We start from the raw sequence: 20,713 nt of genomic DNA, 5'->3' as shown, positions 1-20,713 counted from the left end.
CCGTGGCCGCTGTCCAACTCCAAGAGCCAGCCAGACATCGATGAAGCCCAATGCAACCGGAAGGGCTCTCCGGGCTGTAAGGTGGGAAGCTGTGGTAATGCCCCGGGATCTAGCTATCTGTGTGACCTTAGGCAAGTCTCTGAACCTCACCAAGATTTAATCAATCTTCCCCCTACTTTCTTAGTTTGTGGGCGATTGTGTGGATTAATGAGAAAATGGATGTGATCATTTTATCACTGAGAAGCTAAGTGTGAGAGGTTAGGGTTGGTATCAGTTCAAATTTACACTCCTAGATACAAACATTCTCAAACACATGGTCTCATCCACATAGATACACACCCATGGAGACATTTCTATAAATAAAACAATATACACAGATGCTTCCAGTTTTGCAGGCTCAAACCTTGAGATCTCTCTATCTTGCATTCCCTGGCTCAGGAGCCACAAGTCTCCCCGTCCCAATTTTCCATCATTTCCAAACTATAGGGCATGGTGTGCGGGGCCCTTGTCAATGAAGTTCACTTTCCTTACCAAACACCCTTTCCCATGTCCCCGCCTACGGATCTTCTCACTTCTCCCATCCTCCTTCACCCTCTGCCTGGAATTCCCTATTTTCCCCTGCCATTTTGAATGTTACCCCTTTTTCAATAAGAGCGCAGGCTCAAGTCCACTTCCACTGGGAAAGCTGTGATTTCTTCCAGCCATGCCTGCTCATTCTCAAGGGCAGTCAGCCCCTCCAAAATGGAGGGCATGCAGTCTGGCTCAGATGGCAACTTTCTTGCTGCACGTATGTCTTATGTTCTCTCAGGGAAACCTTGGGCTCCACAAGGGCAGAGGCCCAGAGATGGGTTTCTTTAATACGCCCTCATTATGTTTTCACAATGCTGGGGCCACGGGTTTGCAGCCACATGCATTTCCAATTCATAAGAGACTCACAGATACTTACATATGGAGATGCACACAAACATGTCACTGTATTAGACATATCAGTGGGTGGTATAGATCAAAGCCAGCTGGGACACATTTGTGTATGGCACGTACACACATACCTTCATATTTTGATGCTCTAGGAGTTCACAACGAAAGAAAAGTGGAATGCACCCTGGGAAGTCCTGATGTAAGGGGATTCAGAAAGCCGGATTCCTAAGATAAAGTCTCCCCCAATACGGGTTATATGAAATGGGGCTAGATTCTAGTCACTATAATGAAGAAATGGCCCAGGCTTTCCCAGCGGAGGATGCTCCTGTGCTGGGAATCCCGGGCCTCGTGTTTACATCTTGGTAGCATCCTCTCACCTAACCTCCTTTCTTTTGAGGCAACTGAAGTAATGGCAGGTGGGGGTGGCTAAATGTCAGCGGTTAATGTTGGTATTTTCAGATCCTGTTTGCATCTCAAAAAACCATTTACTTTAAAGAATTCAAATAGACAACCATGTGGTGACAACATTAACATTTATTTGAAAAGGGCATCATAAAGACACACTGGGAAATCATACCTAATAGTCCTAAAGAATGATCTTGCTAAGTGTCCTTCTTCCTACACTCCTCTTTCCCCTTCTTTAAAACTAATTTGCCTCAATGAGTTTACAGAAAACTTCCACAGGCACTAATTCTGCACTCCCATATAAATACATCAGCTATTATATACAGATATCGTCAACGATGGACTATATTACACACATGCACACACACGGGCACACACACTCCCAGCCAGGTCATGAAGGTCTAAATGGATACAGACATGTCATTATGTCTGCAGCATTCGTGGATTTATAGCTCTGCACTCCACAGGCCAGAATCAAGTGCGATGGAGGAAGAGCTCAAAAGGGGAAGGTGATGAGGCCCCAAGGTCCCCTGAAGGAGAAAAGTCCTGGTCTATGTGGCTGGTGCTAAGAGAGCACAGCAAACTGCCTTCTCACCCCAACAGGCACAGAGTCCCAATCGCAGCCCCTGTGTCTTCTCCTACCTCCCCAGCTGACCAGGCCCATGACGACCATTCTTCTGTAGACATGGCCAGATTTGGGATAAGGGGTCAGGAGGTTTCTAGGGTTAATGGGATGGAGAAGAAAGACACTGCCCCAAACTGTCTCGTTTCAGCGCCACTGTCTGCCATGGTCTACGGGTCAGGAAAAGTGGGCGTGGCCCACACAGATGCACTAATCTCCTTGTCTACCTTAAACATAGTACTCGGCTCAACAGCTCGGGACAAGTCTTTTCCCACAGCCCCCCACTCCACCCACCGCACCCCAGGCCAACTGCCATTTTATGGTCATGAAGAGGAATTGGGAAAAATAGGCTCATTTCTCAACGATACTCTCTGTGTCCAGGTCAGAAGGCCTGGGGACAATGAAACAGGAACTGGAAGGTATCATGACCCAGGAGTCCCCAGGGAAGCCCAGAGTTCTGGCCTGGAAGCCATTCAAAGGTATCCCAAGGCTGTTCTCATTCTTAAGCCAGTTGAAACATGTCCTCTGGGCAAAGGTCATGTCATGCATATATGATCCTCGTGCTTCTTCAAGCACTGAAGTCACTTCCAGCCCCACCTTTTCACTGCTCATCCGATTATACTTGCATATGAGGTAGAGGGCTGGATAGAGGAGAGTATCTGAGGACTTTCCTAGTTCTTCTGCTCGGCTTGGGTTCTTTCTCTGGTGAGGAGATGTTTAGGAATCAAGAAACCACTTATTTCTACTTTTATGAGAGGAAAATGGGAAGACGCACATGGCACTGGGGACCCCATTACAAGGAAAACAGGAGGAGACGCCAGGATTACACTGGTGCTTTCTGCTGACCTGCTCCTTATGCACTAACATGACTCAACCAAATTAATACAACTTCCAAATCTCAAATACATTCACATCTATTAAGTTCTGTCAACAGAGTGCTAACCAACCCTACCCCTTGCCCATGAAGAAACGGTCCTCTGGCTTTGGGAACAGCTGGTCTGGATGGGTTTGCTGGCTCAAAATCACAACAGAGAAGAGTAGCAAAAAGGGTCATTCACAAGACACAGTGCTGTCAGATGCTACAGGGTTCGGAAGGTAGGAAGCAGTGACGCTAAGCCAAGGGCCTGGGTACCCACCAAACTCTGCTTTGTCTCTCTTCCCAGGACTTGTGGTGGGGCAGGGGGTGGTGGTGAAGGAGACTGCTTAATTTAACATTGCATTGTCTGTTTGAGTTAACACTTACCTTAAACTTTCTGATTCTGGGGCATATTTGGCCAGAATCCAGGTTCTACTTCCTGTCAGCAGCTAACCTAATATTCTACTGAATGTACATTTAAGTTGAAATTGAGAAGAGGGCACTCAAAAAAAAAAAAAAAAAAAAAAAAAAAAAGCCAGTTCTCCAAGAGAAACATGTCTTTGCTATGTAGCTGTGCTGTAAAGAAAAAGCTCCTTTGGGCAGATACAGAGGAAACAACGGAGTGCACGAACAATGGGAATCCTGTACCTTTTTCCTCACCGTTCGCAGGGTGGGCATGAGGGAGAGACATCTGAGTGGACCTATAAGTGGCTGGCTCTAGTGCTGGCTCTAGAAAGAGGCTCCAGAGCCACAACTCCCACATCCCAGGACCAGGCCCCCAAGGGCAATGCTCAGGGTGCAGTCGCCATGGAGTTGAACCCTAAAGTCAAATAGGCACAAGAGAGAAATGGGGTTTTTCATCGAAGCTGAGCAGGAGCTACAGATGGGAAGATCCTGTGAGGAAAGACGTGTTTGTGGCTCAAGGTTCAGATGGCCTGTGACATTTCTTCCCAAGGCTACTTGCCTTTAAGTTTGTTTCAAGTCTTTGAAACTGGGTTTCTTAACAAAGAGATACTAAAGTAAGGAGAAATCTCAGTTCATGCTTGTAATGTTGGGTTGAGCATTAGCCAAACGCCCTGGGGAGGGGTGGGAGTCGGGCCCCTGGGCCCTAGAACCATGCAGGCCATCCAGAAGCTACAGGCCCGCAGCACAGAGGCAGCCACCAAGGGGAACTACAGGGACAAGGGTCAGACAGCCCCTCCCCAAGACATCACTGCACACGTAACGGGAAACGCATATATTAAGTTTCTCCTGGTTTGGGGAAATACACCTGTCTGTCCTCATAACCAGGCTCTCACTGAGCACCTGTGCAGGGTCATGTGGGGGTGTGACCCAAGGTGTCCCCAAAAGTCTGCCATCCCCTTAGCAGAAACAGCCTGCTCTGACATCACCCCACTCTGCCTAAACTTGTACCCTAAAAGGGATTCCTTTGGGTCCAGAAATCTACTCATCCTCCCTCTTTTGGCAAAACAAATTCTCCAGGGAAAAATCAATTGGCCATTCACACCTTACTGTGAGCTTTATCAGCTCAGATAAGTTCTAGGAAGTCTCACTGGAAGAGAAGGAAAGAGTGATGTGGGGCCATAGGTGCTGCCACAGGAGGAGGCTCAGGTAAGGTTCTGTCAGAGCTGCTCGGGAGGCACAAAGCAGGGGGCCGAGAAGGGGGAAGCGGAGCGCACAGCAGACGGCCTCCTGGACCCCCCTCTACATGCAGACAGGTAGACAGGACTCGGGAAATGTAGAACCCAAAGGGGTCTCCCTACTCTCCCCACGCCTCAAGCTTTGCCAGTTGGCACTGATGTCCAGATTTTGTCAAAGTGTGAAGAAATCATTCCATTATCAGGTGCTGGATCCTTCTTTCCTCGAACAAAACATCCAAAAGGTTGACTTCTGACATCTTCAAGCACCAAAGTTCTCCTCCCCCCACTACCATTCCTTCTCAGCAACCCCCTCCAGCCCAGCCCAGCCAGGCCAGGCAGTGACGTGGGCAGGCCTAGGGCCCTTGCAGTTCCTCCTCCATTTGGGTCTTCTAGAACCAGATTATCTAGTTCTGCCCTCCCTCAACCCAGAGACTGTAAAAACACATTGAGATCCTCAGGCATCAAAGAAAGAGCTCCACTCAGAGAAACATCCAGAAGGGAGAGAACTATGGGAAGGCCACACAAGCTCCCTCTGAACAAAGGAGGTGAGAAGATGCTACAGAGGGACCTGGACTTGCCCACTTCTGCCTGCTGCTCCTCCACAGGAGGCAGGCCCAGCCTGGGGAGAGCCAGCCCCCGCCATCAGCAGCTGCCTGCCCTTCACTTCATCCTTTGCTGCCCCCATGGTGTCTCTACCCCACCTCCTGTTATAAGGGCTCAGCACTAATTAATAATATTAAAAACCATAAAGAGACAACTGGCAGGGTAAGCAGGAGATTGGAAGAGACACCGGAGACGTGAGGGCCTGCAGACCAGAGGGAGAGGATGGTCTAGAGGAGCAGCCGCTCCATCCATCTCCAGCTTTCGCAGCCACTGCTTCCTCCCTATTGCAGTCTATGGCTTCCTTTGACCAATTGTGTCTCCAACTAGTTCCCTCCTGGGGGAATGGCAGCTGTGCCCCACCCCCTGGCCCACCCCCATGAAAGCCTTTCACTTATTACACCAAGTAGGAGCTTCTCAGGATCTCAGCCTTTCTCTGGAGACCCCCGCTATTGTTGGTCCCTGGCTGACACAAAGGAGGAGACAAAGGGTGCAAGTTAGAGGCTTATTGGTCCCAGGGGAGCAAGTGGCTGGTCACCCCAGGGAGGACAAGAGGGAAGCATAAGGACCTGGGGCTCCCCCTTGCTTAGCTGGGGAGCTGCTGCCATCTACGGTGACCTTTTCTGAGATCCCAGTTAGATTTCCACGTAGTAGGGGTGGGAGCGAGGGCGAGCCCATCTCTCAGACCCTACCCCTCTAAGGAGCTCCACCTTTGGAGTTCAGTATACACACAGATCCGGAAACTTCATCTCGTAGACGGGGATGGAGTGGTTCTGAGGCTGGCCGTAGGCTGCGGTGATGGTTCCTGATGGGCTTGGCGGGGGCCTGGGGCAGGAACACATGGAGGAGAAAGGGATGAGGAGGGGGTTCTGGGGTCCCACCCCATGAAACCAAATGGAGCAGCTGATTTGTGTTTCTTTTCGAACAGGGACCAGGGCCTTTGTCACTCCATGGGTTCCCAGGTTTCAAGTTGTTCTAGAATCCACAGCTTCATGACAGGCTCTATGGTGCTTTAGAAAGTAAAATCTTAGCCTGGGACACTAGCGCTCGTGGCTTTTTTCCAGGGTTCGCTGAGCTGTCTCTTTCCCTCTCTAGTCTTGATTTCCTTTTCTGGGGAGAGTTGGTTGTTGACCTCAGCCCTGAGACAGAGGTTGGAGGGAGGGAGGACCGAAGGCAGGTGCAAGAGGAAGGTGGGAGAAAGGGGCCCAATGCGACCACAGAGGTAGGGTCCCCAGGCCAGGGCTGCACTTACCGGATGGTGATTTCAAAGATCTGGTTGAGTTTGCTCTGCAGCAGTGATGCCTAGATACAAACAGAGGGCGCGTGAGTTGGGGCTCCCCGCACCTCTGCGCGCTGTCACGCGCTCACCTGTCCAGAGGGTGCACTGAAGGTGCAGGCAGTGCAGTGGCAGGAAGAGAACAGTGGGTGCTTGTTCTCAGCGCTTGTCTGTGGGTTCAAGTCAGGCAGAGCCACCCAACGAAGCACAGAGGCAGCACAGAGGCCAGGGCGGGGGGCAGCACAGAGGCCTGGAACACCAGGACTTCAGGAGGCAGTTCTTTAAGGGCCCTTAGCCCCTGCAAGTGGGGCAGGCGGGCCTGCCTGGCACGGCACCAGGAGGCTCATGGCTGGTTCCAGCTTTTCCCTTAACTCCCAAGAAGCAGCTGTGCAAAAGTGGTGGGTTAGGGAACATGCTCTCTCCGGTCCCTTCTGGCTCCAGTTGAGTCCACGCACACAAAGAGTGAGTTGTACAGTGTTCAGTAACTGGGTCTCAACTCTGAGCTCATGAAATGAGCAACATCTAACTCTTGAGGTGGGACAAGCGGTTAGGATACTATAGCCCGCCCCCCCATCTATATTATACTTACACATAATATGAACTATGTATTATATATATAATAGAATAGAAAATCACATATATTTTTATTGAGAGGGGAAAGTACAATAAAATATGAGTTATTTGCAAATTCTAAGATGAACACGGTGACTAACAAATCCTGGCACATAAAATGAATGTCAAGAAATGCTTGTGCTCTTCCCTTAAGTATTGACATGAGCCTTCTTTCTAGTCTGGCACCCTCTCTTTCAAATCTCTTTTCCAAGGCTGGCTGTTCCATTCTTGCCCGGAAGTGGGTCCTGCTGCAAACACTGGCCATCCTTCCTTCGCCACGGCCCCTCCCCCATCACTGGGTAACGTGTTGATCACAATGGCACCGACCGCACAGACTTGTCATGAGAATGACATCAACTCATCACTGCATAGTGAGCGCTATTTACGCACTTGCTATCATGAGCACAATCATTCTACTCTGTTTGATAGGAGCTGCTGAGGCCAGGGCTTCTTCCTTACATGAAAATTGTGAGGTCTGGAGCAGTGTATGACTAATCAAATTTTTTGGTTCATGGGCAAACGATGCAGTGCCAGGCCGCTGTGGGCATCTAAACCCTAATTTCTGGGTGATAAAAGTGCCAAGATCTCCTAGAAACGCAGTCCTGCCCTGGACCCAAATCCAGCGTCTCTTCGGTCCCTGAGGACTCACCGCTGTAATGCGTCACTTACCCGCGCGCCGCAGTGCGCTGCGATCTCCTCGAAGGGCGCCTTCTGGAACTTCTCCACCACCTGCCGCCGCCGTTCACGCTCCTGCTCCTCGACTGCCACACTGTCCACTGCAGCACAGAGAGCCAGGTCAGCCCTTAGGTCCTGCCCCACTTGCGCAGGGCTGGGGTGGAGAAGCCGGGAAGCTGGGTGGACTCCTCCCGGAGCTCTGTCTGTGAGGAAGCCCGGGCGCTCTCCATGCTATGAATGGGGAGCGGAGGCAAGGAGGGCGCGGTGCCATTACATATTCCCGGGAGGGCTACACCGTTTCCTGATTTTGCCTGAGGGCTCAGCCCCCTTCCTTGTGTAAGGGTTTGAGAAGTAGTTAAGTGGTCTCTTAAACTGGGCTTTTAAAGCCTCAAGTAGCTACACTGCCGCAGGGAGTACTCTGGGGTAATTTGAAAAGGGACATCAACAATAGAAAAGCCAGACAGCACAAAAGCCAGCACAGAACCCCTGTGGCAGAGCAGTCTAAGGCCACTTAGGCTTCTAGTATTCCTCTTGGTCTCCAAAATGAGTTAGAACAAAAGGGGAGGGGTCTCAAATATGTCCATCACACTCTGTTTAAGAAGGTGAGGAGTGTGTACATTCAGAAAGTACCATCAATGACAACAAAGATAAAAAAGGTTTGGCATGTGAAGGCATAATTTGTCGTCAGTTATCAGAAAAATTCTCTCATTCAGAATACTTTATTGCTCAATAATTCAGACAGAAGAGGTAATACTGCATATTAAAATCTATTGCCGTTATTAACAAAATAGTAATATGATTTGTTCTTAATATTTTTCATAGGTCAACTTGTTCTTTTGTATCACATTCTACCAAAAAAATAGTCAAAATATTTATACGAAATTACTTTTTACCTGACTGGCTGTAACCCTCAGTGGATTACTTTTAAAGGTGGTAGAAAAAGGGTTACCTGACCCAGGGTCCATGGGGCAACACTACTGATCCAGGAGAGCAGGACTTTTACTTGCAGCTTTGGTAGTTGTGATGAGTTTAGATGGCAGAAGCCAGCAGCCCCCGCCCTCACATCTGTGCTGAATCACCTCCAGAGGGCAGCAGGTGGGGCTGCACATTACCCACCTGGCCTCCCAGGACCCAGGCCTCCCCTCCCCTCCCCTCCAATCAAAGCCCCCTGCCTCCCACTTACCAATGGCCTTCTTTAGAGTCTCATAGGTGATCTCCTCAGCAGGCACTCTCTGCGGGAGAGGGAACAGCAGTGTTTAGAAAGGTGGAGTGTGGGAGGGAACAGAGGGGAGAGGGGGGCCTTGGCATCCTCAGTTAAGTGGCAGCCTTTTACTTCGTAGAAAAATGTTTTGATGGGCAGAAACTCGCCCCGGACACCCACATTCTCAGCAGGGTTTCTGGAAGCTCCCCAAGAGCAGTGAGGTGGAAGTGGGGAGGCTAAGTCCTTATCAGAGTCTCACCTAAAAGAACTCATTGTCCCCTCCCCTAACTTGTCCCATTAAGCCCAGTCGTCGGAAAGCTGTGTAATTCAAAACAATCTTCAGAGAACCCAACAGAAAATATTGGAAGCAAGAGGAGGCAGTTGGAAAATATAATCTCAAATGTAGATTCCAAGAATTGAATAACATATTTGAAGACTTATGATATTCAATTACCCACCAAGGTGATTTGAGGGTTAAATAAAGGTAAAGAAGGCAGAGGTTGGTCCAAGGACCTGGGTCACAGGATCTCAGTCCTCTGTAGAGCCTATAAAAGGTGGTGGAAAATAATAAAACCCAAAGAAGGGTGCTCCATGGATGTGTGGCCTGATGCGGAAAGTCAGATGCTGAAAACAGTGAAGGAATTTAGATTAAATTCCAGGAATTTAATCAGCTCCTTAAGGCAAGACCCATGATTTACTCATATTCTATCACTTAAACATAATTTAAGTGAAAGAAACAGACATGGGAGTGAATGACTTCATTGATAAAAAGTTCAAGAAGTGACATAAGTCAGGCTTGTGGCTCCCTTCGGGGGTGGGAGTGGGTGGCTGGGTGGTATGGAGGTGAAGCTATTGGGCAATGGCACTGTTCCATTCCCGGAACCTGGGTGCGACTGCATGGGTACGTTCCTTTTGTGCAAATTCATTGAGCTGTACACTTTTTGATTTGTTTGGCATTCAGTAAATGCTTGTTTGCGTGTGAAAAGACAGAGATGTAGGTATGGGATAAAGTCATTCAACAAACATCAAGTGAGCACCAACTTGTGCAGGACTCTCGGCTAGTCACTCAGTAGACATGGAAAAAATGTGTCAGCATAGCAATTACATGCAAGCGAGAGCTGCACTGGACTATCATTCACTCTGAGGAGTCATCTTTGTACATCCATCCATTATCCACTGTCAGCACCAACCAACATCAGACAGTCATGTGCGAGGCGCTGGGGAACTGTGTGGTAGCAACAAAGAAACGGATGGTCACTGGATGAGAGAGGGGTTCCTGGAGGAAATGGAACACAAGCTGGGCATTGAAGAATAGGCGATTCACGGGAGCAGAGGTGGAGAGGAAAGGTGATTCAGACATGGGATTCCATGCTAGCAAAGACACAGAGATGAAGGCGATGGCATGGGGGGACTGAAAGCAGACTAGTCAGAGTAGGACAGTGGATGTACGCCAGAGAGGAGGGGGAAATAGAATGAGATAGTAGGGCCAGCCCAGACAATAAATGGCTCTGAATGCCAGACACTGGGTTTGGAATTTGACCAAACCAGCGTTGATCAATCACTCCCTTCCTGTGGGTCTGTCATTTAAGGCTATAGGAAGCCACCACAGGATTCTAGAGGAGGTAAGGTTGGGCACGGTGAGTTGAAAGTGGAAAGAAATGTAGCACGGCAGACACCTGCTTTAGCTACCAGGCCACTCCTGGGCTGAGCAGACACTCGAAGAGGGAAGGAGCCCATATGGGTGATTCAGGCCACTGAGGCAGTAGGCAGCTGTGTACTCAGGTAACCACTTCTCCTCCTCCTGCTTCACTTTATTCAATTCCTGAGGGTATCTTAACTCTTGGGAAGAGAGCATCACACTGTGGGGTGGGGGTGGGGGAATAACAGCCCACTCACGCTGCAGTCCTAACGCATTTGCGGTTCCCAGTCCCTGTAGAGCTGGAAGGGCCTGGAGGACACCTGGTCCCATCTCACTTCACTTCTCCAATTAGCCTGAGTCAGAGCCTCCTTCCTTCCCTGGGAAGGTTCCAGAGAAGCTCTGAAAGGTCCTACACTGGAGGTCTGTCCCAATAAATAAAGAGTTGTGAACGTGGTTGAGGGCATGGTTACAGGAAAGCTTGATCTCGACCCCAGTGACTTCTCCTTGCTCCAGTCACATCTGGGGAAAGGCTCAGTGTCCAGGCTGTCCTCACAGCCACACCAGCCCGCATGGGCCGGAAATACTCCCGCCCAAGGACCCCAACAAGTCTTCTTGTCCACCCAGGTGAGCACCCTCGCTGAGGTTTCCCCGACATTTCCGTCATTTCCCTTAACTGGAAGAGTCACCATTAAAAACCATTAAAAAGTGCCCTGCATCTTGTGGCTTCAACTCCCTCAGGATTCCTTTCGTCTTCCTCCCTGCCCCGCCCCTATTTCTTTTGCAGTTGAGGGAGTAAATTTGGTATTTCTACTATGATTCCTTTTCCTCCCTTACTTGTGGGTACATCTGCTTTACTTTCTGAGATAGAAGAAATAATGGCAGGGGAGATCACACATGCTAATTTGAACAGAAATTAGATATTCACAGGCCTCACGAGAAGATGGAAGAGAGAGATCTTTGAGCTGCAGCTTTCTCTTTAGAAAAGCACCTTTATGGGTATATCTGGAAGAAACAGCATGGAAGCTGTTCTCACTCTCATCTCTCCTGTTAGGCCTTCCAATTCCCAACGTGAAGCACATCTGCCTCCACCGTGAAGGGGAATGACAACCGGTGAGTCTTGCAAGAGCGATATTTATGACACCCCCATGGGCATGTGTGTCAGGGGGAGATGGATACAAATAACTTTTCCCGATGGAAATATCTGATACATATGATGAGAGTCAGTAAGAAAGAAAACTTCCTTTGGAAATTTACTTTCCGTGCAAGCTTAAATGAGACACGCAGTGAATGGGGCCTGGAGTGTGTGACTGCAGAGGAGACAGAAGCAGGTCCCCTCCTCTGGGGACACTGGGCTTCACCAGGACCACGTACCAGGAAGAGGACACTCACCTCCTCCTTCTCTGGGCTGTTCCTGGATTCCACCTCCACCTGCAGGGAAATGGTTTCTCCAATGCTCTTCCTCTTGGATAAGCGATCCTCATCTGGGAAAGAAGGAGCGAGAAGCTAGAGTTCCCAGCCCTCGGGGGCGAGCCAGGATCATGCCCTAATACTATCTCCCAAGCCCTGCGCCTTTGCCTGGTCCGCAGTCCTCTGAGGGCTCAGTGCACACGAAGGTCTTTTCGGCCCACCTGAGGGTGGTGAGTTATGCTCTTTAGGGCTAAGATTTTGAAATTACTGACGAGCACAAAGAAGATGCTTATGACCAGAAAGCATGTCTCAACTTGTGTAAGTGTCATCTGCTCATAGCACTAGTGGCTGCCAATTGTGTAGCATTTACTACATGCATTTGCCTTCATTATTTCATGTCCTTCTCCCATCCACCCTCTAAGGCAGGTATTGTTAATATCCCTATTTACAGTCAAGGAAACTGAGTCAGAAAAGCCAAGGGACGTGTCTAAGATTTTTCAGGAAGTAAGGCACAGAGTACTGGGCCTGCTTCTGCAGCCCATATGTGGCACAATGGGACCCATCCACAGGCCAGGCTACCTCATGGGCCGGGTACTCCCAAGGATCCTGCACTGAGGAGAGGCGGGGAAAGCCGTAGGATCTCACCATAGCTTTCCACTGTGTCTTTCAGCTCTTGTGTGACAGCCAAGGTGCCGTGGAAGGCAACTGACGTCCCTTACCCTCAGGCCCTTACCTGGCCAAGAAAAGGCAGAGGCAGACTTGCAAGTCCTTGAGCAAAGCTCATACCTGTCAGCTGAGGGATGTAGGGCAGGCAGAGCCTGTCTGAATTGTAGCCACTGCCCCCCAGGACCTCACTGATTTTACTCTGGCGGAAGAGGAACTCAATCACCACTTCATCAAGGTTCTGAGACAGCCTGGAAGACAAAGGAGGAAAGAGGCAAGTGAGAACCATGGATGATTTCCTAATAATTTTCCTTATTATAAAAGTAATAATATTCATATACAAAATAACAGAGAAGCAAAAGGAAAAAGAATCACCTAGAGTCCCACTTTCCGAGACCACCACATTTACATCGTGTGCAGGAACTTTCAGTCACATACATTTATGCACACGCACAGACATCACCCCACCCCTACATTCCTGTTCTGTGATGTATTGTAGATACATCTTATGTAGTGAATATTTCATACTAACTGTTCTTTCAAACCTTGGTGGATGGGCTACCAGTTGTCTGTTGTGGGGATGGACCATAACTTATAAAGCTATCCCCTATGGTTAGATACTTTGTTTCTTTAGAATATCTTTTCCTTGAGTTTCTCTGATGTTGAAGTGATATTGGCCCACAGACTACAGTCTGAGAATGCCACTAGGATGATGACAGTGTCTTGTCAGGAACGACTCCTCCACAATGTATTTCCCATGGGCTTGGCCAAAGCTCCCAGAGGTGGCATCATATACTCTACAGTACAACACACCGAGATGGCTCAACGTGTGGATTACGGTGAAGTGATGGGAGTCAAAGTTGACTCAGAATTTCTGGGCCACAGGCAGAGTCCACTCTTGCCCCTAGAGCCCATAGACGCCTAAGCCCCTGGCCTCAGACTGCCCACCATCTTACTCAGCTGCCTTGGGTATCTTGGACCATGTTCCAGGCGTGCTCCTCACCTGGGCCGCTCCACAAACACGTCCTCAGGGAGCATGTATGGAGCCTCTTTCTTCCTGGTCTCTATCACCTGGAGTTTGGGAAGAACCACAGGTTAAGAGCTGGGACCCACAAGGAGAGGGACCCCCAAACAGGCAAATGTAAGAGCTCCCACCCCTCTCAGTGTTTCCTTGCTCCCACACACTCCGTGGCAGAGCACCCTACAGCTGGGCTTCCGAGGGAGAAACTCAGATCGACAGTAACTGAGCAGCCCAGGCGGTCTGCTCACGCTATCCCAATGACACGTCTGCATTAAGTGTCCTCCAAATGCAGGGACTTAGCTCCCAAGAGACTGTACTTTCTTGCTCCTGTGACCTATTCCGGTTTTCTCTTTAAACATGAAAAAGGGAGGTGTATCTCTGGCACACTGATACAGTACAGTCCTGAGAACATTTGATGATAGGCTGGGTATTAGATAGTACCAAGGTATTACGGATAATTTAATTAGACAGTTAATAGCATGGCAGTCATATAAGAAGGTGTCCATATTTTTTAGACACTCAGGGTTGAAACGACATGACAGCTGAGATCTGTTTTAAAATATTTCAGCAAAGAAAAAGGAAATAGATGCAGCACATGGGAGTAAATATAACTGTTGAATCTGCATGATAGCTCTACAGATGTCCGCTGTCCAACTCACACTGCTTTTGTGCTATTTGAAAACTTTCATTACTAAACATTTTTGAAGTATTTTTAGTCCCACGTGACATGAGGGGTGTGTGTGTGTGTGTGTGTGTACACACTTCTGGAGGGGGCGTAGCACAGGGGGGTGGGAAGTAGAGAGGGACAGGTGGCAGGTGAGGAAGGGTTATAGGATGCTGCCTATTCCTGGCCCGCCCCGTTACGTCACGTCACACAGGAAGAAACGCTGCCTCTAGTAACGTCTCAGTATTGTCAGTTCTTCTGTCACCCCTTTCTTTAATGCCTAGACGAAGCACAAGGCTCATGCAATTAAGGAAAAGTTCTGGGGAAACTTAAGGGGAGAGCTTCCTGAGCTCTCAGGGTCAAGAGGGCATCTCAAGGTCATGAGGACACTGACCTCATGGATGTGCTGGCAGAAGGCAGGCACCGTGGTGAGCTGGCTGATGAGGTTCAGGTAGGCCGCGCCCAGTGCATAGAGAGCACAGCGGTTGTACACAGGCAAGCTCTCTTCATTGACCTGGGCCAGGTCCTGTGGTGACACAGAGGGGTCAGCTGACAAACTATACTGGTGCGCCACCCTCCACCCAACCTCTCCCCAACCTTCTTTAGAGATGGCTCCCTGCTTTAGACTAAGCCTTTTTCAGCATTTGCCCCATAATTTACTGAAAGACACACACCATCCTTATTAAAGCTGAAGTGAATGGCCCCTAGAACAATCCATGAGCTGGAGGCTCACAAATACTTGAGTAGAGAGGGAAGACCTCAAGCCCCCACTTTACATTTCCAGCTTTTGTGACTTTGACGGGCCAAACCCTCATCAGTAAGCCCACCTCTAGGATGCGGTTTCCTTCACTACAGACCTTGGATGAGTCTCGGAGGGCTGGATTGGCTTGTAAGTTGGGTTCACATGTTAAATTGAGAAAGTTGTGGGAGTTGCTAGGGGAATGGGATACAAAGAAATCTCAAATTCTAGAATGAAGACGATCATAGTACCTGGGCTGGCCTTGCAGGATTTAGCACTGCCAAGTAGATGGCCCAAGACCCTCCATTACTGCCTTTCCAGGCTTGCCACAATTCCAGGTACGATGCTCACCTGGCTTTATGACCCTGGAGACCCTTGCCTTTGAGGTCTTTAGGATGAACCCAATGGCCAGCATCCTTGGGAGTAACTTCTACCTGGGCAGACCTCGAAATCTAGAGCCCTATGTAGGGCCACTCTGGCTGCCTGAGAGTCACAAGGGAGGCTTGTTGAATCTACAGGCCCCCCAAGCTCAGGAACAGAATATTTAATAAGTGCTTAAGGTGATTCTGAAGCACAGCCAGGTTTAGGAACCAGACAATTTGCTTTGGGATCGCTCAGGGCTTATGAGCACCCTCTTGGCAATCCTTAGAGTCCCATTCAGACCCTTTGAGAGACTTAAAATACTAGGGGCTAAGGGGTATTTTTGAATGACCCTGTTCCCTGGGTCTCCTTCGGCCTGAGAATTAGGCATTCTTCAGTGGTTCCCCTTATAGGACCATGGTTTGTGGTCTTCATGGAGGAATGGCCAACCAAGGGTGCAATAGTCCTGGGCTCCAAAACAATTGGTAAGCAGTTGCGACTCAGCACTTTCCTTAGTGCTTGGTCCTCTCGCCCAGTCCCAACCTTGTGTCCTGCCCACACCAGGCCCCACCTGAACAGCCAGCACCAGGCGGATGAGGTCTACCACCACCTCCTCGTTGGCCAGCTCGATGCTGACGAGCGCCAGCAAGCTATAGAGCGCCTCGTAATGCTTCTGTATGTTCGTTTCCTCCTTACAGCTCAGGTAGATGTGTCTGTAGAGCTGCTGGGAGTGCTGGAGATGGGGATAAGGGCGGGGGCCAGGCCCCAGTGGGCAGGGTGGGGACAGGAGAGGCAAGGAGGAGAGAAAGACCAATCTGAAGGAGGCAGGATAGCTGTATGCACCCCACCCCCACCCTGAGGGAGTGGATGCCTTTAGAGCAGATCCCACTGGACATGAGCACGGGCAGCAGTGCAGGTTAAGGGAAGGCTGAGTCCAGTCTAACCCTCAGCAGAAGCTGCTACCCAAGTCCAGCTTGAGGAGCAGCACACAGTGGCTGGCCCTCGTCCCCACTCTGGTCTTGGTGATGACTACAAGTGTCCAGAGGGGTTGGCTGCTCATCTTGACTAAGCATAGTCAAAGAGGGAGGTGGCAGGCTCGGGAGGCAGTGGTCAGCAGTGACTTGGTGGCTGGGAGGTCGGACTTCAGAAGGCCTGGCCCGCCTGGGGTTCACTATATCTTGAGGTCACGTTTGCTAACCTTCTTCATGAAGACGGTGTCCTGTCGGGAGCACTTGTCCACTTTCAGCTTCAGGACAGAGATGTCACTGAGGGTACTGGAAGGGGACATGAGAGGCCACCTTAGCCCTTGTGTGAGGCCAGTCAGAGCTCACGTGGTGTCACTGGGCTTTATCCCAATGTCATTAGTTGCATCAAAGCCTCTGGGTGCCCCTTCAGCCCTGGTTCCTAGCCCAGTCTACTTTCTCCCAATTCTCTAGTTCCGATCTCTTTTTCTTAAACATTGTTCTAGATTATTTTGTCCCTCCCACCTGAAAACTTCCTCTAGTACTGGCTCTTTTTACCTCCCAAATCTCCAGTCCATCGCCCTTCTCCCCCAGGTCATTGCCCTTTCAGTGGCCCCTCCCCTCACAGGACCTCATGGTCAATGCCTGTGGTCCGTTCTCTGGTGAGTCTCACGGAATCTCTGAATTGTCCTCCCAGCTGCATGTGTGGCCCTATCAGGAGTCTTCTCCCATCACACATCAACAGGAGAGGAGACCCCAAGTTCACCTGATGGAAGAGAACTTGTGGCGGTTGCCATGACGATCAATGAAACTGATGAGAATCTCTAGAACGAAGAGACGGATCTCTGCATCCTCCATGAGGGCAGTGGAGAGGAGGCGGTCAAGGAAGTTGCTGGGAAGTGCTGACATCATGTTGTTGCACTGGAAACCTGTGGACACCTGTGAGGGAGCCCAGGAAGGCTGTGCTTAGGAACGCTGGCCCTCGCAGGCGCAGTGAGGAGACAGAGGAGCACCCAGCAGAGGTTGGGTCTGAAGCATCCATCCTCTCTTGGTATCTCCCAGTCCAGCTCCCTCGGTCCAGATTCCCCCAGTTCAGACCCATCATCCTAGGCCCGGATACTTAGGCAACTTTTTTGAACACGCCAGGGAGGTAACCTCCTCAGCTCAGCTCAGTAGACATGTGGGTAGATGGCAACAGTGTCCAGGAACATTAAGTGGTTAAGAGCAAGCAAGGGATGAGCACAAGAGGAGAGCAGGAGTCAGGGAGCCTCTGAACTTACGTTCCAGCCCGTCAGGGCACAACGGATCAACACTCACTGTGAATAAAATGTTTCACTAAGCGCGCGAGCAGTCACAGAGAAATGGAGAGACAGTGGAAGAACTTACAGCTGGGCTGAGGAATCGGAACCCATGCACATGCATTAAAGAACACACACAGCATGTAGTTACATCTCTTCCAGCATGGCCACCATGGGGGGGGGTGTCTTCTGATTAAAGCCAATTGGCACAGACACATCGTACATGATGCCAATGCAACCGGAAGCAGCAAAACATATTTACTGTTATGTCCCTCTTGCGAACCAACACCTTTGATGATTCAGCAGGCCCTGGAGAATCTGGCAAACCCTGGAGCCATCCACAGTAAACATCAGTGTTCACTGAAGGGGGATGTATCTGAGTGCACCCCAAACTGTCACCTTAATAAGATGCCAGGTACAAATTAATGAGGGCAAACTCGGCAAAGAAACGGCAGGAGTACACAGATGGAGGAGGGAACCAGATGTGGGCAGCATCAGCATGAAAAGCCTTTATAAAAATTGAGTGACATGAAGGTGTGCGTTGGGGAGAGGGAAGGGAAGGAACAGTGGGAGTGAGGGGGCTATGCACACGCCACGGCTAGAGCACAGATGCGCTGAGGGATGAGGTGGGGAGTCTAGGGAGGAGGGGGGCTGGAGACCTTCCAACATCAGTCTGAGAAGTACAGGCAAACCTAGTTTTATTGTACTACATAGATACTGCTTTTGTAACCAATAGAGGATAAGAGCCTCCACCAGCAAAAAGATTATGACTCGCTGAAGCCTCAGATGATGGTTAGCATTTTTTTTTTTTTTTTTTTTTAGCAATAAGGTATTTTAAATTTAGGTATATATTGTTTTTTAGACATAATACTATTACACATTTAATAGTATAGTATAAGCATAACTTTTATATTCACTGGGAAACCAAAAAATTCATGTGACTTGCTTTATTGCTCTCTTAGCTTTATTGGCGTGGTCTGGAAGCAAACCCAGAATATCTCCGAGGTGCGCCTGCATGAAATCTGGATGTACATCAGCTGGTAACTGAGACCTACTCTTTAACAAAGAGCAACATGTGGGGAACAGCATTTCTAGAAAATTCTTCTTGTGGTTGTACTTATGATAGGGGAGGAGAGGTGGAAATAAGAGCAACTAGGAGAATAATTTAGTTGTGAGATGTCCACAAGAATACCTCGGGAGCTTGTTAACAATGACAGATTCCGGGACCCCACTCAGATGGACAGCTCAGAATCTGTAGGGAATCTATATTTCAACAAGTTGGTCATGGGAATGGCATTTGAGAACAAAGAATCTAGACGCCAGTGATGGCTGCAAAGATATAAAGAGGAGGAATGTAAAACACTGATGAAAGGAAAGATAGTGGCTGGGAGACTGAGGTGGGCACAAGTGCCCAGGGGAAATCAGAGCTGGGAGGTCCTTAGAGGGGAAAAAGGGCAGGAACCAACAGGTTCCATCTTAATACAGAGATCATGTTTGAGTGACAAGGCTATTAGAAGCTGATAAGGCACCTTCATGAAAATTAGAAACCGGCACCCTGCCAGCTCTAGATGACCCAGTATTGTGGGTGCCCAGTCTGGCTAGTGAATGGAACATAGGCTGGATTTCAGTCCCCTACTCACCTCTTCTGCTGGGCAAATTTGTGCAGTGTGCAACCTGCACAACTGTATGTTGTAGCCATCCCTTAGCCTTGGTAGGAGGTGCCCCCTGCAGAGGCAGAGCAGGAATGGGGACCAGAGAGGCTCACCTGAAGGAGGGATTTCAGCAGCATAATCTGGGTCAGCCGGTTCCTATTCTCCCTGTAGACCACAGAGACATACATACTCACCAGGATGATCTGGGCAGAGACCGCACACTTGCCTGAGTAGTTCTCCCTTATGATTAGATTCTCTTTGAGGCTTATCTGGTTGGGTTAGCAAGGACAGTGAGTTCCAGAGCCAGGAAGAAGACCAGGGAATTAATGGCTCCCCCAAGGTGGGAGTTAGTTATTGGAGGGGGGGGGGTCAGCCTGAGGAATTGCTGTGGGAGCCACGGGTCCCTCTAAAGGCTGCTGATGGATTTGAGAATAGACCAAGAGAAGAGAGGACAGAACCAGGAAAGTTAAGGTGGAGAAAGGAGAGAGCTGGAAACCATGGGAAGGGGCAGCTGGGGAACCTAGACTGGGAGAAGAGGAAGCGAAGGAAGGTGTGTTGGACTCACCCTGTCTTCCCGGTCTCCATGGGGTGATGCAGGGAAGGCAGTGGGACCTTGCTCATAATGAAAAGGATCACCTCGGAGCGCTGATAAGTGGGCAACGTGCTGGCAAAGGAGCCTGCGGGAAAAAGATGGTGGAGAGGGGTGGCCCAGGTGAGGCCAGCGGCCGTCAGCGTCTCTCAGCTCAGGCTTTCAGGTGAGCAGACTACTGCGGGGGACAATTAAGACCCAGAAGAGAAACGTAGACGACCCGTCCAGCCTCCAGTTCCCCACTTGTCAGTCCTGAGCCTGTGGCTAAGGTGTGCGCTGGAGAACGCTGGGCCCAGGGCCCAGGGCAGCACCCCGGTGCCCATCCAGGCTCTGTCACCGGCTGCTCTGCTGGATGGCGTTGGGTGTCGCACCTCCGTGGACCTCAGTGGCTTCCTCTGTGCACTGCGCTCATTCCTGCCCTGCCTACTTCTTACAGCTGAGGGGAAGCCCCGATGCGCTAGGGCGGGACAGCTCTGAACTCGATGAGCTCTTACCTGCTTGTGGCGGCTTTGCAGTCCTTTTCCATGCCCACGTGCTTAGACATTTTCTACACAGCTTTCTCCCTTTCCTCTCGCCCTTCTTTTCACTCCCCACCTCCCCTCCAGTGGCTCAGAATGAAGCATCATTCAGGCCTAACGGGGACTGGGGCACAGGAAAGTTCTCTTAGCTTTTGATCTGAAGTCCGGGATGAGAAACCCACAGAGACTATTCTGTTCTCTCATGCCCGACCCAGGCCAGTCTTTGAGTTGTGCGCACCGTGGTCTGACTCCATTTTCCCTAATGTTGGGGAGTAACAGGAGCCCATGACAATCCTACCCGCTCTGGACTGATGACCTTGTGTCTGTGTGTGTGCGCGTGTTGGGGGCACCCAGGCCACGCCCCCAGGCCACGCCCCAGGCCACGCCCCCAGGCCC

The 20,713-nt window shown here is 49.9% G+C and overlaps 1 protein-coding gene across 2 annotated transcripts in view; it reads right to left on the bottom strand.

Moving 5' to 3' along the window:
- Window positions 1-1,434: 1,434 nt before the first annotated feature.
- The window catches only part of EFR3B (EFR3 homolog B), a 117,292-nt gene continuing 98,013 nt past the window's right edge, over window positions 1,435-20,713 (bottom strand). For both annotated transcript variants that reach the window (XM_019712762.2, XM_019712763.2), the window contains exons 11-23: window positions 19,776-19,887; window positions 19,324-19,375; window positions 17,027-17,199; window positions 16,497-16,572; window positions 15,870-16,031; window positions 14,594-14,725; window positions 13,518-13,585; window positions 12,638-12,765; window positions 11,834-11,925; window positions 8,788-8,836; window positions 7,599-7,705; window positions 6,294-6,343; window positions 1,435-5,866 (exon numbers count right to left, since the gene is read on the bottom strand). In XM_019712762.2, coding sequence (XP_019568321.1) covers window positions 5,761-5,866; window positions 6,294-6,343; window positions 7,599-7,705; window positions 8,788-8,836; window positions 11,834-11,925; window positions 12,638-12,765; window positions 13,518-13,585; window positions 14,594-14,725; window positions 15,870-16,031; window positions 16,497-16,572; window positions 17,027-17,199; window positions 19,324-19,375; window positions 19,776-19,887 — 1,307 coding nt within the window. In that variant the 3' untranslated portion in view covers window positions 1,435-5,760. The remainder of the gene's footprint in view (window positions 5,867-6,293; window positions 6,344-7,598; window positions 7,706-8,787; window positions 8,837-11,833; window positions 11,926-12,637; window positions 12,766-13,517; window positions 13,586-14,593; window positions 14,726-15,869; window positions 16,032-16,496; window positions 16,573-17,026; window positions 17,200-19,323; window positions 19,376-19,775; window positions 19,888-20,713) is intronic.

Source organism: Rhinolophus sinicus, linkage group LG05 (genome assembly GCF_036562045.2).
Source record: "Rhinolophus sinicus isolate RSC01 linkage group LG05, ASM3656204v1, whole genome shotgun sequence".
In the NCBI taxonomy this organism is placed as follows: domain Eukaryota; kingdom Metazoa; phylum Chordata; class Mammalia; order Chiroptera; family Rhinolophidae; genus Rhinolophus; species Rhinolophus sinicus.
Note: the sequence above shows the minus strand (reverse complement) of the source record. Positions and strands in the feature narration are given on the sequence as shown.